General features: G+C 43.1%; 1 protein-coding gene across 1 annotated transcript in view; it reads left to right on the top strand.

The window, feature by feature from the left end:
* The window catches only part of FAM3B (FAM3 metabolism regulating signaling molecule B), a 57,069-nt gene extending 38,428 nt beyond the window's left edge, over nt 1-18,641 (top strand). Inside the window, exons 3-8 of the mRNA XM_056560910.1 lie at nt 4,526-4,649; nt 10,195-10,253; nt 13,009-13,059; nt 13,427-13,514; nt 15,966-16,098; nt 17,557-18,641. Coding sequence (XP_056416885.1) covers nt 4,526-4,649; nt 10,195-10,253; nt 13,009-13,059; nt 13,427-13,514; nt 15,966-16,098; nt 17,557-17,640 — 539 coding nt within the window. The 3' untranslated portion in view covers nt 17,641-18,641. The remainder of the gene's footprint in view (nt 1-4,525; nt 4,650-10,194; nt 10,254-13,008; nt 13,060-13,426; nt 13,515-15,965; nt 16,099-17,556) is intronic.
* The last annotated feature ends 4,747 nt before the right edge of the window (nt 18,642-23,388 follow it).

Genomic DNA, 23,388 nt, shown 5'->3' on the forward strand with positions numbered 1-23,388 from the left:
TGTGAAAACATATCTATCTATCTCATATCTATCTTTCTATCTATCTATCTTTCTATCTATCTATCTCTCATATCTATCTATCTCATATCTATCTCATATCTATCTCATATCTATCTATCTCTCATATCTATCTATCTCTCATATCTATCTATCTCATATCTATCTATCTCATATCTATCTCATATCTATCTCATATCTATCTATCTCATATCTATCTATCTCATATCTATCTCATATCTATCTCATATCTATCTCATATCTATCTCATATCTATCTATCTCATATCTATCTATCTCATATCTATCTATCTCATATCTATCTATCTCATATCTATCTATCTCATATCTATCTATCTCATATCTATCTATCTCATATCTATCTATCTCATATCTATCTATCTCATATCTATCTATCTCATATCTATCTATCTCATATCTATCTATCTCATATCTATCTATCTCATATCTATCTATCTCATATCTATCTCATATCTATCTCATATCTATCTATCTCATATCTATCTCATATCTATCTCATATCTATCTCATATCTATCTCATATCTATCTATCTCATATCTATCTCATATCTATCCATCTCATATCTATCTTCTATCTATCTATCTATCTATCTCATATCTATCTCATATCTATCTATCTCATATCTATCTATCTCATAGCTATCTATCTATCTATCTATCTCATAGCTATCTATCTATCTCATAGCTATCTATCTATCTCATAGCTATCTATCTATCTATCTATCTATCTATCTATCTCATAGCTATCTATCTATCTATCTCATATCTATCTATCTCATATCTATCTATCTCATATCTATCTATCTCATATCTATCTATCTCATATCTATCTATCTATCTATCTCATAGCTATCTATCTATCTATCTATCTATCTCATAGCTATCTATCTATCTATCTATCTATCTATCTATCTCATAGCTATCTATCTATCTATCTATCTCATAGCTATCTATCTATCTCATATCTATCTATCTATCTCATATCTATCTATCTATCTCATATCTATCTATCTATCTCATATCTATCTATCTATCTCATATCTATCTATCTATCTCATATCTATCTTTCTATCTCATATCTATCTTTCTATCTCATATCTATCTTTCTATCTCATATCTATCTTTCTATCTCATATCTATCTTTCTATCTCATATCTATCTTTCTATCTCATATCTATCTTTCTATCTCATATCTATCTTTCTATCTATCTATCTCTCATATCTATCTATCTCATATCTATCTATCTATCTATCTCATATCTATCTATCTATCTATCTCATATCTATCTATCTATCTCATATCTATCTATCTCATATCTATCTATCTCATATCTATCTATCTCATATCTATCTATCTCATATCTATCTATCTCATATCTATCTATCTCATATCTATCTATCTCATATCTATCTATCTCATATCTATCTATCTCATATCTATCTATCTCATATCTATCTATCTCATATCTATCTATCTCATATCTATCTATCTCATATCTATCTATCTCATATCTATCTATCTCATATCTATCTATCTCATATCTATCTATCTCATATCTATCTATCTCATATCTATCTATCTCATATCTATCTATCTCATAGCTATCTATCTCATAGCTATCTATCTATCTATCTATCTCATAGCTATCTATCTATCTATCTATCTCATAGCTATCTATCTATCTATCTATCTCATAGCTATCTATCTCATAGCTATCTATTTCATAGCTATCTATCTCATAGCTATCTATCTCATAGCTATCTATCTCATAGCTATCTATCTCATAGCTATCTATCTATCTATCTCATAGCTATCTATCTATCTATCTCATAGCTATCTATCTATCTATCTCATAGCTATCTATCTATCTATCTCATATCTATCTATCTCATATCTATCTATCTCATATCTATCTATCTCATATCTATCTATCTCATATCTATCTATCTCATAGCTATCTATCTCATAGCTATCTATCTCATAGCTATCTATCTCATAGCTATCTATCTCATAGCTATCTATCTCATATCTATCTATCTCATATCTATCTATCTATCTATCTATCTATCTATCTCATAGCTATCTATCTATCTATCTCATATCTATCTATCTATCTCATATCTATCTATCTCATATCTATCTATCTATCTCATAGCTATCTATCTATCTCATATCTATCTCATATCTATCTATCTCATATCTATCTATCTATCTATCTCATAGCTATCTATCTATCTCATATCTATCTATCTATCTCATATCTATCTATCTCATCATTAGTTTTAATGGATAACAATATTCAGTTCACTTCTTATCTTCCTTTCATGGTGATGTGAAGTGTTCAGTACGGTAGTCTATGCAGGACATTTTTTAGCCAAAAAAAAAACTGACCATGGAGACTCCATTTGCTTTTCAGTGTATCTGCCCCATGTGGAGCCCGATGGCCCCCGTTGACTTTAGTGGGGTCCTTCCAGTTTCTGGCTGGTGTTCATCATTTTAATGGATTCTAGTAAGAGAAAGGAATAGTGCTAACTATGCTTTTTTTCATCCGGTTATTTGAACCTGTTGTGTTTTAAAGGGGTACTCCGGTGAATTTTTTTTTTTTTTCAAATCAAGTTAAACAAATTAGTAAATTAACTAAAAAATCTCAATCCTTCCAGTACTTATCAGCTGCTGTATGCTCCAGAGGTAGTTGTGTAGTTCTTTCCTGTCTGACCCCAGTGCTCTCTGCTGACACCTCTGTCCATGTCAGGAACTGTCCAGAGCAGAGGCAAATCCCCATAGTAAACCTCTCCTGCTCCGGACAGTTCCTGACATGGACAGAGGTGTCAGCAGAGAGCACTGTGCTCAGACTGGAAAGAACTACACAACTTCCTCTGAAGCACACAGCAGCTGATAAGTATTGGACGGATTAAGATTTTTAAATAGAAGTCATTTTCAAATCTGTTTAACTTTCTGCCACCAGTTATTTTGAGAACATTTTTCCCACTGGAGTACCCCTTTTAAGACCTCGAACGGAGATTCCGAGGTAGGTGGTTTAAATAAATGACTTCTTCCAATAATAAAACACTTGCTCACATGGTTGCCAGGCAGGAGGTGATTTAGGATCTTCTCTGACCTTAGATCAGTCAGTGGTTTATTGTTTTTGCCAACTTCCCATTGTTTTTTATTGTTTCTTATCTCTGCCTCTGTTAACCTGTTAGACTTGCTTTCTCTGTAGATCTTGATCCTACACATATATGGGTGCGCTGGGTGTGATGTCCCAATACGATTTTTTCAAAACCGAGTACGAGTACCGATACTTTTTTTAAGTACTCACCGATACCAATTACAGATACTTTTTTCTATGCCATGTGACAGGGTACTTAAATTTTTTATTTATTTTTTTTTTTATGGGAAAAAGGGGTGTATTTTTTTTTTTTAGTTTTTATTAGAGGAAGGGCTTTTTTATATTAAAAAAAATATTAATTTAAAAGGGGGGGGGGATTCAAACTTTAGGGAAGGGGTTAATTCACATTTAGTTATTTATTTTAACACATTTTCCCCACTTTTTTTTATTCCCCATAGGGCACTATACATGCAATCTGTAAATTGCATACAATGATCAATGCTATGCCATAACATATTGATCAGTTTTATCGGCGCTCCTTTACTTCTGCCTGCCATGGCTAGCAGCAGTAAAGGAGCGATGATTGGATGGCACGGAGCATGGTAAGGGACCTCAGGCCATCTTCACAGCTGAGCGAGACACTGCGATTTCATTGCGGCGATCCCGATCAGCATCCCTGAGATAACCGGCAGTTAAGTTCAGGACTTTTAGACGCAGCAATCAACTTTGATCGCAGCGTCTAAAAGGTTAATGCCAGACATCACCGATCGGTGATGTTCAGCATTAGCCACAGGTCCCGGCTATGACACACGCTCAGCTTCTGGGCGCACTGCATAGTTCAGCACTTCCGTAATACCTTTCTGGCGGGGGTCCCGCCGGTGAATATCGGATTAGGTATCGGGGACATTTGCACTAGTAAAAGTACTCGTGCAAATGTCCAGTATCGGTGCCAATACCGGTATCGGGACATCTCTAATAATTTCCTTCATTTTTTATTATGTTGTGATCCTGCCAATGGTCTCCAACGATTTTTGGGTGTGTGGAACATCACTGGTGCCACAGAGTCTAATATGCATTTTATATGTAGTATTCTTAGGAAGGGAAATTTTTTTAGGGACTGATAAAGGCAGTGGTCCTAATATGTGTCCCCTCAGATGTTGCAAAACGTCAACTCGCAGCATGCCCGGACAGCCGTTGGCTGTCCGGGCATACTGGGAGTTGAGGTTTTGCAACATCTGAAGGGGGCCACAGTTTGAGACCACTGGATAAAGGGCTTGTCCTTCCAGGACCATAATAATCTGCTGCCACACTATAGAGGGTTGTGATGATTATAGTATCCTGACATGTACATTAACTAAACATTTGTTTGTATGGCAGCTCCACCTCCCAAGCCACAGAAGTGTGCATCATGGAGAACCTGTTCTTCCTCTGAGGTTGTGTATCGGGTACGGAGTGGTGGCGGAAATGGTATCCAACCTGACATCTGTCTGGAGGATGAAATGTAAGTCCATGTTACCTTTTTACTGTGTGATTTTTAGTAACCTAATCTGCATGTGTGGATATGACATCATGGAAATGGTTTTTACACTGTAGGTAAAGTTACTGTACCCATGGCAGTGCCACAAAGATTGTTTCCTTCACCGTAACTGACCACGTGTGCCATAGTATATCAGACCATCACACTGGTCATATTGCTCCATCATCTCCCCGTAGAATTAGCCACGTGTGTGTATGTTGTTTCATGGTAATGTTTTTTTATTTATAATTTTGAGGTAAAATTGTACCCATGGCAGTACCATAAAGATGTGTTTTTCTCTATTGTAATTGAACATGTGTACCTTAGTATATCATACCCTCACTATGGTCATTCATATTGCCCTGTCAGCCCCTAGAGCCACATCCTGTATTTCCTTCTGTTCATAGTAGCAGATAGTACATTCCCCACTACAGTTGCACTTTGCCCTATTATTGTAGCACCACATAGTTTATTGTTCTCACATGATACTTGTGATACATTGGCCCTGATTTACTAATGTAAACCCGTCATGTATTTTCGGGTTGTGCACCAGAAATTCTGTCTGCGCCAGAATTGAAAAAAAACTGACCAACTCTCAATTTTACTTAGAAAACCCGAAAAAGGGGCGTGGCCATTCGGAAAAGGGGGCATGCCCCCGACATTTTCACAAAAACCCATCAGATTAACTAAGGTTTCCACAGAAGATGTAGGGGATTTGAGCTTAGGAAAACCCGACAGATCAGAGCATGTGTAAAAAATAAATAAATAAATTTAGGGAAGAGTGGAAAAGTGGAAAAATAATTTGTAGGGAGTTGACCCCTTAAAGGGGTAGTCCAGTGGTGAAAAATGTATCCCCTATCCTAAGGATAGGGGATAAGTTTGAGATCGCGGGGGGTCTGACCGCTGGGGCCCCCCACGATCTCTCTGTACGGGGCCCCGGCTCTCCCCCGAGATAGCGGGTGTCGACCCCCGCACGAGGCGACGGCCGACACGCCCCTCAATACATCTCAATGGCAGAGCCGGAGATTGCCGAAGGCAGCGCTTCGGCTCTGCCATAGAGTTGTATGGAGGGGGCGTGTCGGCCGCCGCTTCATGCGGAGGTCGACACGCCCCCTTCCCGTGGGCTGTCGGGGCTCCGTACAGGAGATCGCGGGGGGCCCCAGGGGTCGGACCCCCCGCGATCTGCAACTTATCCCCTATCCTTAAGATAGGGGATAAGTTGTAAACCACTGAGTCACCACTGGACTACTCCTTTAAGGACTCAGCGTTTTTCCGTTTTTGCATTTTCATTTTTTCCTCATCACCTTCCAAAAATCATAACGCTTTCAATTTTGCACCTAAAAATCCATATTATGGCTTATTTTTTGCGCCACCAATTCTACTTTGCAGTGATATTAGTAAAAAATCCACAGCGAAACGGAAAAAAAAATCATTGTGCGACAAAATTGAAGAAAAAATTTCATTTTGTAACTTTTGGGGGCTTCCGTCTCTACGCAGTGCATTTTTCGGTAAAAATGACACCTTATCTTTATTCTGTAGGTTCATACGGTTAAAATGATCCCCTACTTATGTAGGTTGGATTTTGTCGTACTTCGGAAAAAAATCATAACTACATGCAGGAAAATTTATATGTTAAAAATTCTCATCTTCTAACCCCTATAACTATTTTTTTTCCGCGTATGGGCCGGTATGAGGACTCATTTTTTGCGCCGTGTTCTGAAGTTTTTATCGGTATGATTTTTGTATTGATCGGACTTTTTGATCGCTTTTTATTAATTTTTTCATGATATAAAAAGTGACCAAAAATACACTATTTTGGACTTTGGAATTTTTTTGCGCACACGCCATTGTGCAATTTAATTAACAATATATTTTTATAGTTTGGACATTTTCGCACGCGGCGATACCACATATGTTTATTTTTATTTACACAGTTTTTTTTTAAATGGGAAGAGGGGGGTGATTCAAACTTTTAATAGGAAAGGGGTTAAATGACCTTTGTTAACTTTTTTTTTTCCACTTTTTTTTGCATTGTTATAGCTCCCATAGGGACCTATAACACTGCACACACTGATCTCCTATGCTGATCCCTGCAAAGCCATAGCTTTGCAGGGATCAATCAGATAGGCGGTCGATTGCTCAAGCCTGTAGCTCAGGCTTGGAGCAATCAATCGACGATCGGACGCCGCGGAGAGAGGTAAGGAGACCTCCGCCTGCGTCCCAGCTGATCGGAACATCGCGATTTTATCGCAATGTCCCGATCAGCCCGACTGAGCTGCCGGGAACGGTTTACTTTCGTTTTCAACTTTGATCGCCGCGTCTGAAGGGTTAATAGCGTGCCGCATTGCGATCAGTGCCGTATGCTATTAGCCACGGGTCTCAGCTGTTGTTAGAGGCCGGGCCCGACCCGCTATGATGCAGGGCCACGCCGTGGCCCCGCGTTATAGATCGGGAGCGGACTCATGACGTAGCAGTACGTCATGAGTCCTTAAGGGGTTAAAACCCACAAAGAAAACTACACTCCACTCTTAGCCTTCTTTCACACCAGTAAAGTTGCTCCATTACAAACGGACGTTAATGGCTCTTTTTTTTTTCTTTTTTTCTTTTCTACTTTGGCTGCCATTAGGGATCGACCGATTATCGGTTTGGCCGATATTATCAGCCGATAATCACGACTTTGGGCATTATCGGTATCGGCAATTACCTTGCTGATAAGCCGATAATGCCCCGCCCCCCGCACCACCCCCACCGCACCGCGACCGCCCCCCCGCACCGCGTTGCACCCCCCCACCGCACCGCCCCGCCCCGGCCCCGGCCCCATTGCCTCCCCCATCCCCGGTTTTATTATTACCAGTTCCTGGGGTTCACGCTACTTCTGGCTCCTGCTGCGTCCTGCGTTACGCTGTGCGCAATGACGAGTGACGTGCGCGACGTGACTTCACAGACAGTGCGCACAGTGACAGCTCAGGAGGACGGCGCCGGAGCCAGATGTAGAGTGGACCCCAGGCACAGGTAATTATAAAACCGGGGATGGGGGAGGCAATGGAACCGGAGCGGTGGGGGGTGCGACGCGGCGCGGCAGTAGGGGGCGCGTATCGGTGGGGGGAGCAGTGCAGCGGTGGGGGGAGCGGTGCGGGGGTGGCGGTGATAGGACTCAGGACCCCCGGACAGGCAGGGGGAGAGTAGCGGGTGGCGGCGGCGGTCTATGGCACCGCAAAAGCCACTGCAGTGCATTGATTTAAAGCGCCCGCTTTAAATCAATGATCTGCAGTGTTGTCGCGGGGGGGATAAATAGCCGATAACTTATACCGATATTCCGGTATAAGTTATCGGCTATCGGCCCTAACCTCCACCGATTATCGGTATCGGCCCTAAAAAAACGATATCGGTCTATCCCTAGCTGCCATTAAGGTCTTTTATTGTAATGGAGCATAACGGGAGTTATAACGGGAAAAGAGGATCCCATTCACTTGAATGGGATTCCTCTAACGTCCTTTATAGGTCCTGTTAATGCGGCCGAAGTTAGCGGGAGAAAAAGACGTGTTGTGCACAAATTTTTCTCCCTCTATCTTCCTAACGGACGTCACCTACCGGACGAAAACGGTGTGTGAAAGGAGCCTTAGTAAATAAGGGCCATTGATTCTGTATCCTAGTATCATATGACAGCACTAACATCAGGATCAGACTGTAGGCTTTGGAGTTAATATAATAGCTGGGCCCATCCAAAACAGGTTGTAATACATGACTTAACCCGTTAAGGACACTGGGCAAACCTGTACACCGAGTCTGCTCCCTTTCTATGATGCAAAGTTGATCACTGCGTCTAAAGTGAAGGTAAACTACCCCCGGCTTGCTCAGTGGGCCGCGGCGTCCCGAACAGCCGCGGCGTCCCAACATAAGGAGGTCCCCTACCTTCCTCCTGTGTGTTCCGATCGGCGAATAACTGCTTAGTGCCTGAGATCCAGGCATGAGCAGTCAAGCGGTAGAATCATCGATCAATGTTATCCTATAGGATAACAATGATCAATGTAAAAGATCAGTGTTCGCAGTGTTATAGCCCCCTATGGGAGTTTTAACATTGCAAAAAAAAAAAAAAAAGAAAAGTTAATAAAGATCATTTAACCCCTCCCCTAATAGAAGTAAGAATCTCCCCCCTTTTCCCATAATAAAAAAAAAGTGTAAATAAAAATTTAAATAATCATATGTGGTATCGCCTCGTGCAGAAATGTCCAAATTATAAAAAATTATCGTTAATCAAAAAGTTATAGGGGTCAGCAGATGACAATTTTAAACGTAAAAAGTTTCCTGCATGTAGTTTTTAGATTTTTTCCAGAAGGACGACAAAATCAAACCTATATAAGTAGGGGATCATTTTAATCGTATGGACCTACAGAATAAAGAGAAGGTGTCATTTTTACCGTAAAATGTACTGCGTAGAAACGGAAGCCCCCAAAAGTAACAAAATGGTGTTTTTTCTTCAATTTTGTCGCACGATGATTTTTTTTTTTTTTCCGTTTCGTCGTAGATTTTTGGGTATAATTACTGATTCTACTCATTACAAAGTAGAATTGGTGGTGCAAAAAATAAGCCATCATATGGATTTTTAGGTGCAAAATTGAGAGTTATGATTGTTTACAGATAAGGAGGAAAAAATTTAAGTGCAAAAACCGAAAACCCCTGGTCCTTAAGGGGTGAAGAGTTGTATGGTTCGGTAGGGTACTACCGAACCCCCCCCCCCCCCCCTTCACAGATCACCTCCCAAACCTCCATGACCAACAACATTATACCCAAACCCCCAGCCATACAGCAATGAGACTACAGGTACATGCAACTTTTACCTCCAACCACCAGGAGCGCCAGTTCCAAATGCCAATGGAACCTCAGACTAACCAAAATATTTCAATATGGGGTACCATAACATGAATTCTCCCCCTAAATAGTGTAACATGAACTCCAATGACCCATTCTCACTGAATTACACTTAAAGGGGTACTCTGCTGCTCAGTATTTGGTACAAACTGTTCCGAACGCTGGAGCCGGCGCCGGGACCTTGTGACGTCATAGCCCCGCCCCCTCACGAAATTACGCCCCGCCCAGCCCCCTCAATGCAAGTCTATGGGAGGGGGCGTGACATCTGTCACGCCCCCTCCCATAGACTTGCATTGAGGGGGCGGGGTGTGACGCCATGAGGGGGCGGGATTATGTCCTCATGAGCTCCCGGCTCCAGCGTCCAGAACAGTCTGTTCCAAAAGCTGAGCAGCGACTTACCCCTTTAAGTGCATTCCCATATACAGCAGACACAAAAAAGGCTACCTAAATAATAACGCCCCTCATTTTCCTTCTCTTCCTTCTGCTCTTTAACGTTTTTCTTTTATGGGTTTTAGTCTGGGTACAATCCTCCTTATAATCCTAACATTTTGGGGGTTCACCAGTATCCTGTTTAGTCTTATCCATGCCATAACCTGAGTGTATAGTGATTGTCATTCCAGCCCCACCGGGATAGGGATTAATGACTCTTATTTTCTTTCAGATTATTAGGTGGAACTAAGAAAAACGGGAGAAGAGGAATGAACATCGGTGTAGTCAATCGTAAGTTGTCGTCCTGCTGGTGTAAAGATGTCATCATGCAATACAGTCTAAAATGAAAAGTCACTAAACCATAGCCCACAGAGCTTTTAGCATCTCCATATTTTGTGAACTTTTACATTCAGGTGGTCCTTTCTTACCAAGTGCCCCCTTTAGTGCTTCTAATAGCCCCTCTAGCCTTTGCCTTAATTTCCCTTTAGTGCAACTACTCTGGTTCTCCCGTCATTGCCGACCCAATTTAAATAAAGTTCAGAAAAAAACATATATGTTGCACATGTATTAACCTGTCCAGGACACAGGGCGTACAGGTACGTCCTGGGAATGAAGGATCGAGGGCGTACCTGTACGCCCTGGTCCCAGTAACGGAGTTTAAACCGTTCTGACGAGTGGAGAACGGGTTAAATCCAGTGGGTCCTGGTTGCTACGGGCAGCCAGGACCCACGGCTAATGCAGGTCACCAGCGATCGGGCCGATGCCTGGCATTAACCCTATAGACACCGCGATCAAAGTTCATTGCAGTGTCTAAAATGCGGGGTTAACGGTGCCAGTAGCTCAGTGGAGCTGATCGGGACATCCGCGGCGACATCGCGGGTCCCAATCAGCTGAGTGGATGGCGGGAGGGCCCTTACCTTCCTCCTCGCCATACGATTGGTCTTCTACTGCTCCTAGCCTGCTATGCAGGCTAGAGCAGCAGAGTGCCGATAACACAGATTTATGCTATACTATGGCATAGCAATGATCAATGTATGCAATCAGAAGATAGAATAAAGTGTAAAATTGTAAAAGTGAGTGAATAAAAGTGAATTAACCCCTTCCCTATTAAAGGTTTGAATCCCTTTTTCCAATTATTTTAAATAAAATTATGTAATAAAAAATCAAAATAATCATATGTCGTACCGCCACGCGCATATGAACTATTAAAATTTAAGGTTAGCGAAACCACACAGTCCATGGCGTAAAAAATGAGCCCTCACATAGTAAAGAAAAGTAAAAAAGTTAATTTTAAACATACTAATTTTGGGGCATGTAGTTAAAAATTTTTTTTAAAGTAGTGAAATAAAATAAAATCTACATAAAATAAAATAAATGTAGTATCCTTGTAACCGTATGGACCTACAGAATAAAATAAGGTGTCATTTTTACCGAAAATTGCACTGTGTAGAAAAGGAAGTCCCCCAAAGTTACAAAATGGTGTTTATTTTTATTTTACCCCACAAATATATTTTTGGGGTCTTGCAGTAGATTTTGTTATTAAATGGTTGATGTCATTACAGTCTGTAGGTGCAAAATTGAAAGCGTTATGATTTTTAGAAGGGGAGGAGTTAAAAACTAAAGTGCAAAAACGATATAGAAACGATCTTAACCCCTCCAGTACTTATCAGCTGCTGTATGCTCCACAGGAAGTCCTTTTCTCTTTGAATTTCCTTTCTGTCTGACCACAGTGCTCTCTACTGACACCTCTGTCCATTTTAGGAACTGTCCAGAGTAGGAGCAAATCCCCATAGCAAACCTATCCTGCTCTGGACAGTTTTCCTGACATGGACAGAGGTGTCAGCAGAGAGCACTGTGGTCAGACAGAAAATAAATGCAAAAAGAAAAGAACTTCCTGTGGAGCATACAGCAACTGGTAAGTACAGGAAGTGTTAAGATTTTTAAATAGAAGTTGCAGTAACCTGGGGCAAGGGCTTTAAGTTGCAGCTGAGCAAAGGACTAAAGGAGCTCCTTGTTCAGAGACTAAATGGGGCACCCAGGCAGGCAATAAGGTAGGGGACCCAGGGCAGGGACTAAAGGGGAAACCGGTACAGGGACTAAAGGGGGCAACTGGAAAAGGAACTAAAAGGGACACCTTGGACATAGACTAAAGAGGACATCTTGTTCAGTGACTTAAAGGGGACACCTTGGACAGGGACTAACGGGGGACACCTTGGACAGGGACTAACGGGGGACACCTTGGACAGGGACTAACGGGGGACACCTTGGGGGGGGGGGACGACACCTGGGGCAGGGACCAACAGGGGGGGGGACACCTGGGGCAGGGGCTAACGGGGGGGGGGGGGTACACCTGGGGCAGGGACCAACAGGGGGGGGGACACACCTGGGGCAGGGACCAACAGGGGGGGGACACACCTGGGGCAGGGACCAACAGGGGGGGGACACACCTGGGGCAGGGACCAACAGGGGGGGGGGGGGGGGGACACACCTGGGGCAGGGACCAACAGGGGGGGGGGGGACACCTGGGGCAGGGACCAACAGGGGGGGGGGGACACACCTGGGGCAGGGACCAACAGGGGGGGGGACACACCTGGGGCAGGGACCAACAGGGGGGGGGACACACCTGGGGCAGGGACCAACAGGGGGGGGGACACACCTGGGGCAGGGACCAACAGGGGGGGGGACACACCTGGGGCAGGGACCAACAGGGGGGGGGGGGACACACCTGGGGCAGGGACCAACAGGGGGGGGGGGACACACCTGGGGCAGGGACCAACGGGGGGGGGGGGGGACACCTGGGGCAGAGACCTACAGGGGAGGGGGGACACCTGGGGTAGGGACCAACGGGGGGGGGGGGGGGGACACCTGTGGCAGGGACTAAAGGAGACACCTGGACTAAAATGTGAGGAGGCACCTTGGGAAGAGACTTAAAGGAGTATCTGGGGCAGAGCCTTTACTACAGATGCAAATTGCTATGACTTGATGCGTATAATACTGGTGTATTTCATTACTTTCTTACTTTAAGAATTCTTTTGTTTCCTTACAGGTGAGACCATGAAGGTCACGGACACCCAGTCCTTTGACATGTACGAGGGAGGTACGAGCTTCATCCTCTGGGTGTAAATCACTCCTCCGCCTTCTATTGTGCTGTCATTCTGTCATTTATACTTATGTTTGGGCTCCCACAGATTAGATATAGTGTCTGTACAGTGACACCTAGTGGTTAGAAGACGTTACTACAACCATTCAAAAAAATTTGAATTTTACAAAAGGGACGTCCACCTTGGCCCAGTTATGGTTCTCCAGCTGTTGCAAAACTACAACTCCCAGCATGCCCTCACAGCCGAAGGCTGTGAGGGCATGCTGGGAGTTGTAGTTTTGCAACAGCTGGGTATTCACAGGTTGCAGAACACTGCTATGATGCATAATTCTTAGGGATTATTGCATTTTTTCTTCTTTTTCAGAGCACTCAAAGCCAATGGTCGAGTTTATCAATAAGATCCCCAGCGGCTCCATCATCCTTATTGCCAGTTTTGACGACGCGGTTACTAAGTAAGGAAAATCATTGTTATTTTTAAAGAATTGTGGAGAACTAGAGAGCATCCTAGAAGGCGGATCAATACAAAGGACAATTTAGGAATTGAAAAACAGAGCTGTATTTTATTTTATTATTATTTTTGTTTTGTTTTTTTTCAAAAACAGCACCACCCCTGTCCTCAGGTTGTGTGTGGTATTACAACTTGGCTCCATTCACGTCAATAGAACTGAGCTGCCATACTGTACACAACCTGAGGACAGAGGTGGCACTGTTTAAAAAAATTAAAAAAGAAATCCTCTCTGTTTCTTTTAATCCCGGATAATCCACCTGGATAATCCAATTCGCCGCTTGCTGTCAGTGAATGGGAACATTCTTGTATACCTACAGGAACTGCAGAAATTTTTATAGGCTGAATACTTCTCAAAGCTTGGTGCTTGTTACGATGGTATCTTACCCTGTGGGATCAGCGGCACAAATATCTCTTTTGTTGCAGTGAATTAGTGCAGGCAACATGTATCAGGATTCTGTAGGGGAGAAGCAATAAGGGCCCGTTCACACTATGTATTTTCTGAGCAGAATTTCACATCATCTAGGTGGTTAGATTCTTGGTAGACTTTAAAACAAATTTTTGCTATTGCGCTCCTTATGGTAAATAAAAAAATCTTTCTAATGTACTTTGTTTAAAAAACAACTTCTTGTCCCCCCCCATCTCTTGCACAGACTTTGGACTCCTGCTGGCCTGGCAGAAGTCCAAAATCAGGAAATGTTGAGGGTGTGTGTGCAGCCTTAACCAATCATAGCTCATCTCACACTGAACCGCTCTGGGCTGTGTGTAGCAGAGCAAGGGCAGAAGTTCTCCCCTGTATGGCTTCAGATGATGTCTCGCCTGCTGGGGGTCTGTGAATCTGACTGATCAGAAAATACAGAGCAATATCAAGGTAGAAAACTAAAAAATTATAAAAAAATAAAGGCTGGGGGTGTACATGTACCCCAAAGGTCACATGTACCCCAAAATAGTACAATTAGAAAAAAAAATGTCTGTACAAAGATAACATTATTTTTCAATGCAATCTATGGGAGGGGGCGTGACGGCCGTCACGCCCCCTCCCATAGACTTGCATTGAGGGGGCGGGGCGTGACGTCACACAGGGGCGGAGTCGTGACATCGCCATACTCTGTCCCCGTGGTCGGGAGGCATAACACTGAGAGCCTCCAGCGCTTCGTGCAGTGCTTACAGGTGGGTGCTGCATGCTAGATTGTGGGGGTCCCCAGTGGCGGGACCCCCGCGATCAGACATCTTATGCCCTATCCTTTTGGATAGGGGATAAGATGTCTTGGGGCCAGAGTACCCCTTTAAGGGGAGGAAAAAAAACATGTCCTTCACCCCCCCCAAAAAAAATGTCCCTCATTGGGCTCTCTGTGATATTATCGTTATTAGACAAACTTCCTCTAGAAGTTTCTGTAGCAGGAAGTGGGTACATGCTGTAGCTGGGGGTACATGAGACACTATCGTTAGGTCGTGTGGTGTCCCGGTACCGTATTGCATACCGTACCTTGGATGGTGGTCCCCAAAGTCAGAGTTACTACGCTCAGGTAAGGTCCCCCAGGTGGGACAGCCCCTAGTCGCCTCTCTTCTTTTCTAATTTTATAACGTTTATATGTAGATATTTAATAATGTGTATATTTAATATAATGTATAGTATGCTTACCTTGTTAGCGTCGCAGGACCTTCGGTCATGTGACTATGTTAATTCCTCTATGGAATGTTAGAGGACCTTTGGAGGTCCTTGGGTCACATGTTTACCCATAACTGTATGTAAAGGTCATTGACAGAAGTATTGGACCAATTAGCACTAGTCCAGCCCCTGCCCATATAAGGGAGCTGTAGCCGATTATCGCTCTCTTGGGTTGCTGCTCTTGTGGATGCCGGACTAGCAGGACGGATCTGCGCAACTTACAAAGACACGCTAGGCCAGAAAACCTACCGGCCTCAGCCTAAACTAAACCGTGAGTTCTAAACTAATCCCCGCAAAAGCTAGCGTGACTACTGGACCGCAACTAAATCCTTTAAATCCAGTGGAACAGCGCATATCAGTCTACGGACTCTAAAACGCTTAAGGTCCCAACCACTGTCAATCTCTAAGAGACTTTACATGTATAGAGACTGTTCCGGTTATAAAGCTTGCATAAAATCTTCAGTAAAGTTTCCGACTGTTTTCAGCAAACTCTCCGGTTGTGGACATTCAATTATTCTATACCTCCCTATCGCTCTTGGGAAGGGTGGCAATAGGACAAGCATTACAGAGGAGCCCTCACCCTGGCATCACGAATAGAAAGGGTTAACCAGACACCCTTTAGTCACCGCACAGCTACACCCCATATACCCTACTCCCCCAGGCTATCACAGTCGCACGTTAAGGATGATCTGCAGCAAGGAGTTTATTAGATTTTCTCTGTATTTGCAGGTTAAGCGAGGAGGCCAAGAAGGTTTTTGAGGGGCTCGGCAGTAAAGAAATTAGAAATCTAAAATTCCGCTCACAGTGGGTGTTCCTGGCGGTTAAAGGTGGCACAGTCCCTGAAAATATCGAAAGAGAAAAGGTAACTTGGAAAAAAGAAAATTATTTCAACACATACGTTAACATAGAACTTTGCGCCATGGGCTCGGGAATTTGTCAAGATCAGTGTTCCTCAACCTATGGCTCTCCAGCTGTTGCTAAACTACAACCCCCATCATGTCTGGTGAGACTCGAATGAGCAGACCTGATATACCGTATTTTTCGTCCTATAGGACGCACCGGCATATAAGACTTACCTAATTTATAGGTGCATAATCTAAAAAAATAAAGATTTTGAACCCAATAGTGGTCTTCAACCTGCGGACCTCCAGATGTTGCAAAACTACAACTCCCAGCATGCCCCGACAGCCGTTGGCTGTCCGGGCATGCTGGGAGTTTTAGTTTTGCAACATCTGGAGGTCTGCAGATTGAAGACCACTGCATAGGAGGTATTACTCACGTGTTCCCGCCGCTCCGGACCCGATACCGCTGCCCCGGATGTCGCTCCATCACTGTCACCGTGTCCCCGTCGCTCCGGAACGTCTCTGCTGCCGGCCGGGTATCCTCACTCTCCGCCGCCGCCATCACGACGTTACGCACGCCGACGCACGTACGCGACGACGTGATGACGAGGAAGGAGAGCGCCGGCCATACAGGGGATCCCTGAACGGAGAAGACACCGAGGAGGCAGGTAAGGTCCCTACCGGTGTCCTGTAAGCACTAACCCGGCTATTCAGTCGGGCTGTTCGGGACCGCCGCGGTGAAATCGCGGCGGTCCCGAACAGCCCAACTGAACAGCCGGGTTAGTGTCACTTTCCCTTCAGACACGGCAGTCAGCTTTGATCGCCGCGTCTGAAGGGTTAATACAGGACATCACCGCGATCGGTGATGTCCTGTATTAGCCGCGGGTCCCGGCCGTTGATGGCCGCAGGGACCGCCGCGATAGGGGTGTATTCGCCGTATAAGACGCACCGACTTTTTCCCCCCAGTTTTGGGGAAGAAAAAGTGCGTCTTATACGGCGAAAAATACGGTAACTCTCCCTATAGTTGATGCTGAAATAATGGCCTGAGGTCTTGGAGCACTCGCTTCTAAAAGGGCGACCCTGTAAAGCATTGTTTCCCAACCAGTGTGCCTCCAGCTGTTGCAAAACTACAACCCCCAGCATACCGAGCACGAAACTCGATAACATGATATAACTCACCCTATAGTTGATGCTGAAATAATGGCCTTATGTCTTGGCGGAGCACTCGCTCCTAAAAGGGCGACCCTGTTCAACCTACAAACCTACAACCTCCAACATGCTCGGACAGCCAAAGGCTCATTTACATTTGAACAGTGAATTACTGTTGATCGCGGCCTAAAAAGCCAAAATAAATCCATGGTGATTCCTGTTGATAAAGCATAAGTATTTTGAAGGGTGTGAATACTTTTTTTTTTTCTAGGCTTTGCATTGAAAGTTTCAGTGACTTAAGTTTTTTTTTTTTTTTTTGTCTTTTACAGATCATCCACTCCGATGGCAATAACCGATATAGTGGCTGGCCGGCAGAAATCCAGATTGACGGATGCTTTCCGAAAACAAGTTAAAGAACCATCGGGAATGTTTTTTTTTAGAGAAAAAAATCTAGAACCTTTAAGAGAAAGACAGAGACTTTTTAAGACTTTAGCTTTCTGGTTCGCAAATATTCCTGGAAAGAATGACCTAGAAAAGACAGAGAGAATATTATTTTTTTTTTTTATGAAAAAACAAAAAGAAATCAACTTTTTGAACACAGCTATTTTTATAATATAAAGAACAATTTGGAGAATAGATAAATATGTTATCTTGGCATCAGGTGATCAGTTGTAGATATCAGGTCTGAAGTGTTGCTACATGTGCCAGTGACCGAGAGGGCTAAAAATGCTTCTCAAAAGTTATACGTGATTATTATTATTTTGTATTATTATTATTTTATCCCTTTGTTGGCATCACATTAACATGTAAAAAAAATTAAAAGTAGCATATTTTTTTATTTTTTATTATTAAATCACTTCCAGTTATACATACATTCCTCCTATGGAACACACATCATAAATCATCCCCCAAAAAAGTCATCATTTAGCCACTATACCCAGAATCCTTTGTACTTGAATACTGTATATTTATTATTTGACTAACATAAGTATTTTTCTGTGTAGGTTTGTGTTTTACAGGAGTGTCTTTCATTAAATTTTAGTTTCATTTGTTGGATATAATTGTGTATATATATATATATATTTTTTTTTTTATGCCTCGGGGCGGATATTTTGGAGGTCCAAAATGTACAGACAGTAAAGCAGGGTGTGTGTGACTAATGGCAGATTCATTGAACGAGAATTAATGGAGAGTTAAGTGTGTATATAGTGTATACTGTTACTGTTCTGCCTTATCAAAGTTTACCGGATAAATGTTTCATTCTTTAGTGATAATGAAATAACTCTGCTGGTTTTGTCCCAGTCTACACAGCAAAGTTGAATATAGGAAATGTCGGCCCTGTATGTTGTGTAGTGTCCAGTGCTTATACTGCAATAATTTAGGATAGTCCCATAGAATATTATATAATAAAGACCATGGACACCTTTGAGTGTATATTTTAGTACTGTATTGGATTTATTTTGGTGTTTCAAAAATCTATTTCAAATTTTGCATTGTTTTTATTGAACAGCCTGCACATTTTCACAAATATTGCAGGCCTCTCTGTTCTGCATCAGAAGAACTGCCTGATGGCTCACTCTCCAGCCCTTATCACTTCTCTCCTGAATGATCTTTGGCTTCATCACATTGAATTGTATACAGTGGGGATCAAAAGTTTGGGCACCCCAGGTAAAAATTTGTATTCATGTGCATAAAGAAGGAAAGATGGAAAAATCTCCAAAAGGCATCAAATTACAGATAAGACATTCTTATATGTCAACAAAATTTAGATTTTATTTCCATCATTTACACTTTCAAAATAACAGAAAACAAAAAAATGGCATCTGCAAAAGTTTGGGCACCCTGCAGAATGTATAGCATGCACTGCCCCCTTTGCAAAGCTGAGACCTGCCAGTGTCCTGGATTGTTCTCAACCATCATCTGGGAAGACAAGGTGATGTCAATCTCAAAGGTTTTAAATGCCCAGACTCATCTGACCTTGCCCCAACAATCAGCACCATGGGTTCTTCTAAGCAGTTGTCTAGAAATCTGAAACTGAAAATAGTTGATACTCACAAAGCTGGAGAGGGCTAGAAGAAGATGGCAAAACGTTTTCAGATATCAATTTCCTCTGTTCGGAATGTAATTAAGAAATGGCAGTCATCAGGGACAGTGGAAGTTAAAGCAAGATCTGGAAGACCAAGAAAAATATCAGACAGAACAGCCCGCAGGATTGTGAGAAAAACAATTCAAACCCCACGTTTGACTGCACAATCCCTCCAGAAAGATCTGGCAGACACTGGAGTTGTGGTACACTATTCCACTATAAAGAGATACTTGTACAAATATGGTCTTCATGGAAGAGTCATCAGAAAAAAAGCTCTTCTATGTCCTCACCACAAAAATTAATATATAGACAAGCCTGGTGTATTTTGGAAACAAGATCTGTGAACTGATTAGGTTAAAATTGAACTTTTTGGCCGGAATGAGCAAATGTACATTTGGAGAAGAAGGGTAACAGAATTTAATGAAAAGAACCTCTGTCCAACTGTTAAGCATGGGGTGGATTCAATCATGCTTTGGGGTTGTATTGCAGCCAGTGGCACAGGGAACATCTCACGAGTAGAAGGAATAATGGATTTAATAAAATTTCAGCAAATTTTGGATGCTAACTTGATGCTATCTGTGAAAAAGCTGAAGTTAAAGAGAGGATGGCTTCTACAAATGGACAATGATCCTAAACACACCTCGAAATCCACAGGAGATTACATCAAGAGGCGTAAACTGTAGGTTTTGCCATGGCCTTCACAATCTCCTGACCTCAACATAATTGAAAATCTATGGATAGATTTAAAAGAGCAGTGCGTGACAGACAGCCCAGAAATCTCAAAGAACTGGAAGACTTTTGTAAGGAAGAATGGGCAAAGATACCTCAAACAAGAATTGAAAGACTCTTGGCTGACTACAAAATGCGTTTACAAGCTGTGATACTTGCCAAAGGGGGCAGTACAAGATATTAACTCTGCAGGGTGCCCAAACTTTTGCAGATGCCATTTTTTTGTTTTCTGTTATTTTTAAAGTGTAAATGATGGAAATAAAATCTAACTTTTGTTGACATATTATTATAAGAATGTCTAATCTTTAAAGGGGTTCTCCCTTGTTTATACTGTTTTTTGTTATTATGTTTGCGTGTTATGTGTGTATAAGTATGTGTTTTTTTATGTGTGTTGTGATTATGTATATATGTATTTTCTTACCTTTTGTGAAGATCCGGAAGCTGGCCCCTTTTTCTTCCAGTGGCTTGCTGTGTACCTCGGCCTCCGCCATGTTGTGTTCGGTAAGTGGGATGTCGGGGGGTGTGTTCTTGCTTCTGTCCTTCCTATCTTCTGACGTCCGAGGCAAATGTTTTCTTCCTGTTTCCTCCGTGGCTCAGCGACGAATCTGCGGCCTCTTCCGGCGCATGCACAGGTAGTTTCTTTTTTTTTTTTTTACCAATAACGTTTTTTTTTGTCTAATTGACAAACTGTCTGCGCATACGCGATTACGCAAGTGGTACGCTAACAGCGTAGCGTATGTTAAGTTTACGCTAATAGTGTAGCTTCGCGCAAGCGCAGACAGTTTATCAATTAGACAAAAAAAAATTATTGGTAAAAAAAAAAAAAAACTACCTGCGCATGCGCTGGAAGAGGCCACAGATTCGTCGCTGAGCCACGAAAGAAACAGGAAGAAAAGATTCGCCTCGGACGTCAGAAGATAGGAAGGACAGAAGCAAGAACACACCCCCCCATATCCCACTTACCGAACACAACATGGCGGAGGCCGAGGTTACACAGCAAGCCGCTGGGAGAAAAAGGGTCCAGCTTCCAGATCTTCACAAAAGGTAAGAAAATACATATATACATACTTATACACACATAACACACAAACATAATAACAAAAAACAGTATAAACAAGGGAGAACCCCTTTAATTTGATGCCTTTTGGAGATTTTTCCATCTTTCCTTGGCTTCTTTAACATTTTTTACCTGGGGTGCCTAAACTTTTGATCCCACTGTAAAACAAGTATTGGCTTAGGCAATGGGGTCTATTTCAATCACGAGTGTATTTGTTGCTTGTGAAAGATGTTGGCACCACCTGTGGACAGAATAAAGCCAAGGATATCTTTTAAGGGTTTTTATACTCAAGCTGTAGTGAAGTTTTGGTCCAGTAAATCCAACACTTCAATGGCCAATGACCTGCAACGTTCATCTTTCCCTTATTACATCCTCCCAAACCTGTCTCCAGGACTTCTCTTGTGCTGCACCGATTCCATACTTATCACAGTGGTACAATAATTCCTTGGCTCATACAACCTAACCTGATCACCAGGGACCACCATGGACCAGAATTTGATGTTGGTTTATACCCCTAGAATTAAAGGGATACTCTGCCCCTAAACATCTTATCCCCTATCCAAAGGATAAGGGATGAGATGTCTGATCGCGGGGGTCCTGCCGCTGGGGCCCCCTGCAATCTTCCTGCTGCACCCGGCGTTCGTTTAGAGTGTCAGGTGCAGCACCGGAGGCTCGTGCTCCCATGCCCCCTCCGATAGACTGTCACACCCCCTCCCATAGACTTGCATTGAGGAGATGTTGCCGTGACGTCAAGATCGGGGCGTGACTGTGACGTCACGAGCCTTCACCCCGCATTGCCAGTCATCCGGCACGGAGCAAAGTTCGCACTGTGAATCGGATGTCTGGGGTGCCACAGCCTAGTTTGCGGGGCTCCCTGGATAGGGGATAAGATGTCTAGGGGCGGAGTACCCCTTTAAGTGGAGTTCTTCAATTCGCGTAACCTCAGATAACATTAGCCATAGTTTATACTTATGTGTGGTCCCTCCTATATAGCGAATTATTACGGACAATAAACTCATCCCAGTCTCCTCAACTCATATATATATTTAAAAAAATAAATTCTAAATGTGTTTAACAACAACATACAGGGGACTATCCCTCAGCAGTGATAAAATGTTCAATAAAGTGTTAAACCGCCTTATTCTCCTAGTCTATCCTTAGTCATAGTACAGATGCCTCATTGCAGCTGCAGCCTGCTAATGTAGTAGTTAGAGTACAACAAGAGTACAAATCCCCCAACAGGTTTCACCAGGCCTGCAGCTTTATCAAGGGATATAGGGGTATGGGAGCTGAGCTGCAGTAACCAGGCCCAGCTACTACACAGTAAATGGAGTGAAGTGCTTCTGGTACTGCTTCTCCCTGTTTACTGTGTAGTGTGGGTGTCGCAGCTGTGCCGAACAGCTAATGGGGTGCCAGGTGTCAGCACCCCCTCAGCGATGGATGGCCTATCCTGAGAGTCTGTTGTGTTTGCCTGGAAATATTGCCAGCATAGCCCATCATCAATTATTACTGAACCAAGTGGCCACCAGTGGTAGTGCTACTATACCTTAGTCCATATAGCCAGAAAGCTATCCAGATGTCTAAATTACTTCTATATCTTTACAGCTGCTGTATGCTCCAGAGGAAGTTGTGAAGTTCTTTCCAGTCTGACCACAGTAATATCTGCTACTTCCTGTGGAACATACAGCAGCTAAGTAGAGATGAGCGAATTTACAGTATTTCGATTCGTCACGAACTTCACGGCTCGGCAGTTGATGACTTCAGCCTGAATAAATTAGTTCAGCTTTCAGGTTCTCCGGTGGGCTGGAGACTCTTTCCTAGGACTGTATCCTCCTTTTCCAGCCCACCGGAGAACCTGAAAAAATCGTTTCACTCCGGTCGGCTCATTGAAATGAATGACATACGGGAGCGCATACGGTCACATACGGGAGCGCGAGCTTTTAGCTCCCCCCTGCCGTATGCGCTCCCGTATGGGACAAAACGTAGTGTGAACCCAGCCTAACCTGGACATCCCTGTGTCCCGAAATGATCTTTCAGGACACAGGGATGTCCTGCTGAATGTGAGGTGGGGTGGGGGGGGGGGGGGGGGGGGGGGAAATTACAGTATTTATCTGCATATAACACGCACTGGCATATAACACATACCCTCATTTTCACAGGAAAATTTGAGGGGAAAAAATAAATGACTATAGCTCTGAACTATATGCCTCATCATCCCCCCAACTTTGATTCCCTTGAACCTCAATTTGCCCCCCCCCCTTCCTCCCCCTTTTATCAGCCCCTGTGCCA

The sequence above is a fragment of the Hyla sarda genome, chromosome 2, assembly GCF_029499605.1.
Source record: "Hyla sarda isolate aHylSar1 chromosome 2, aHylSar1.hap1, whole genome shotgun sequence".
Lineage (NCBI taxonomy): Eukaryota > Metazoa > Chordata > Amphibia > Anura > Hylidae > Hyla > Hyla sarda.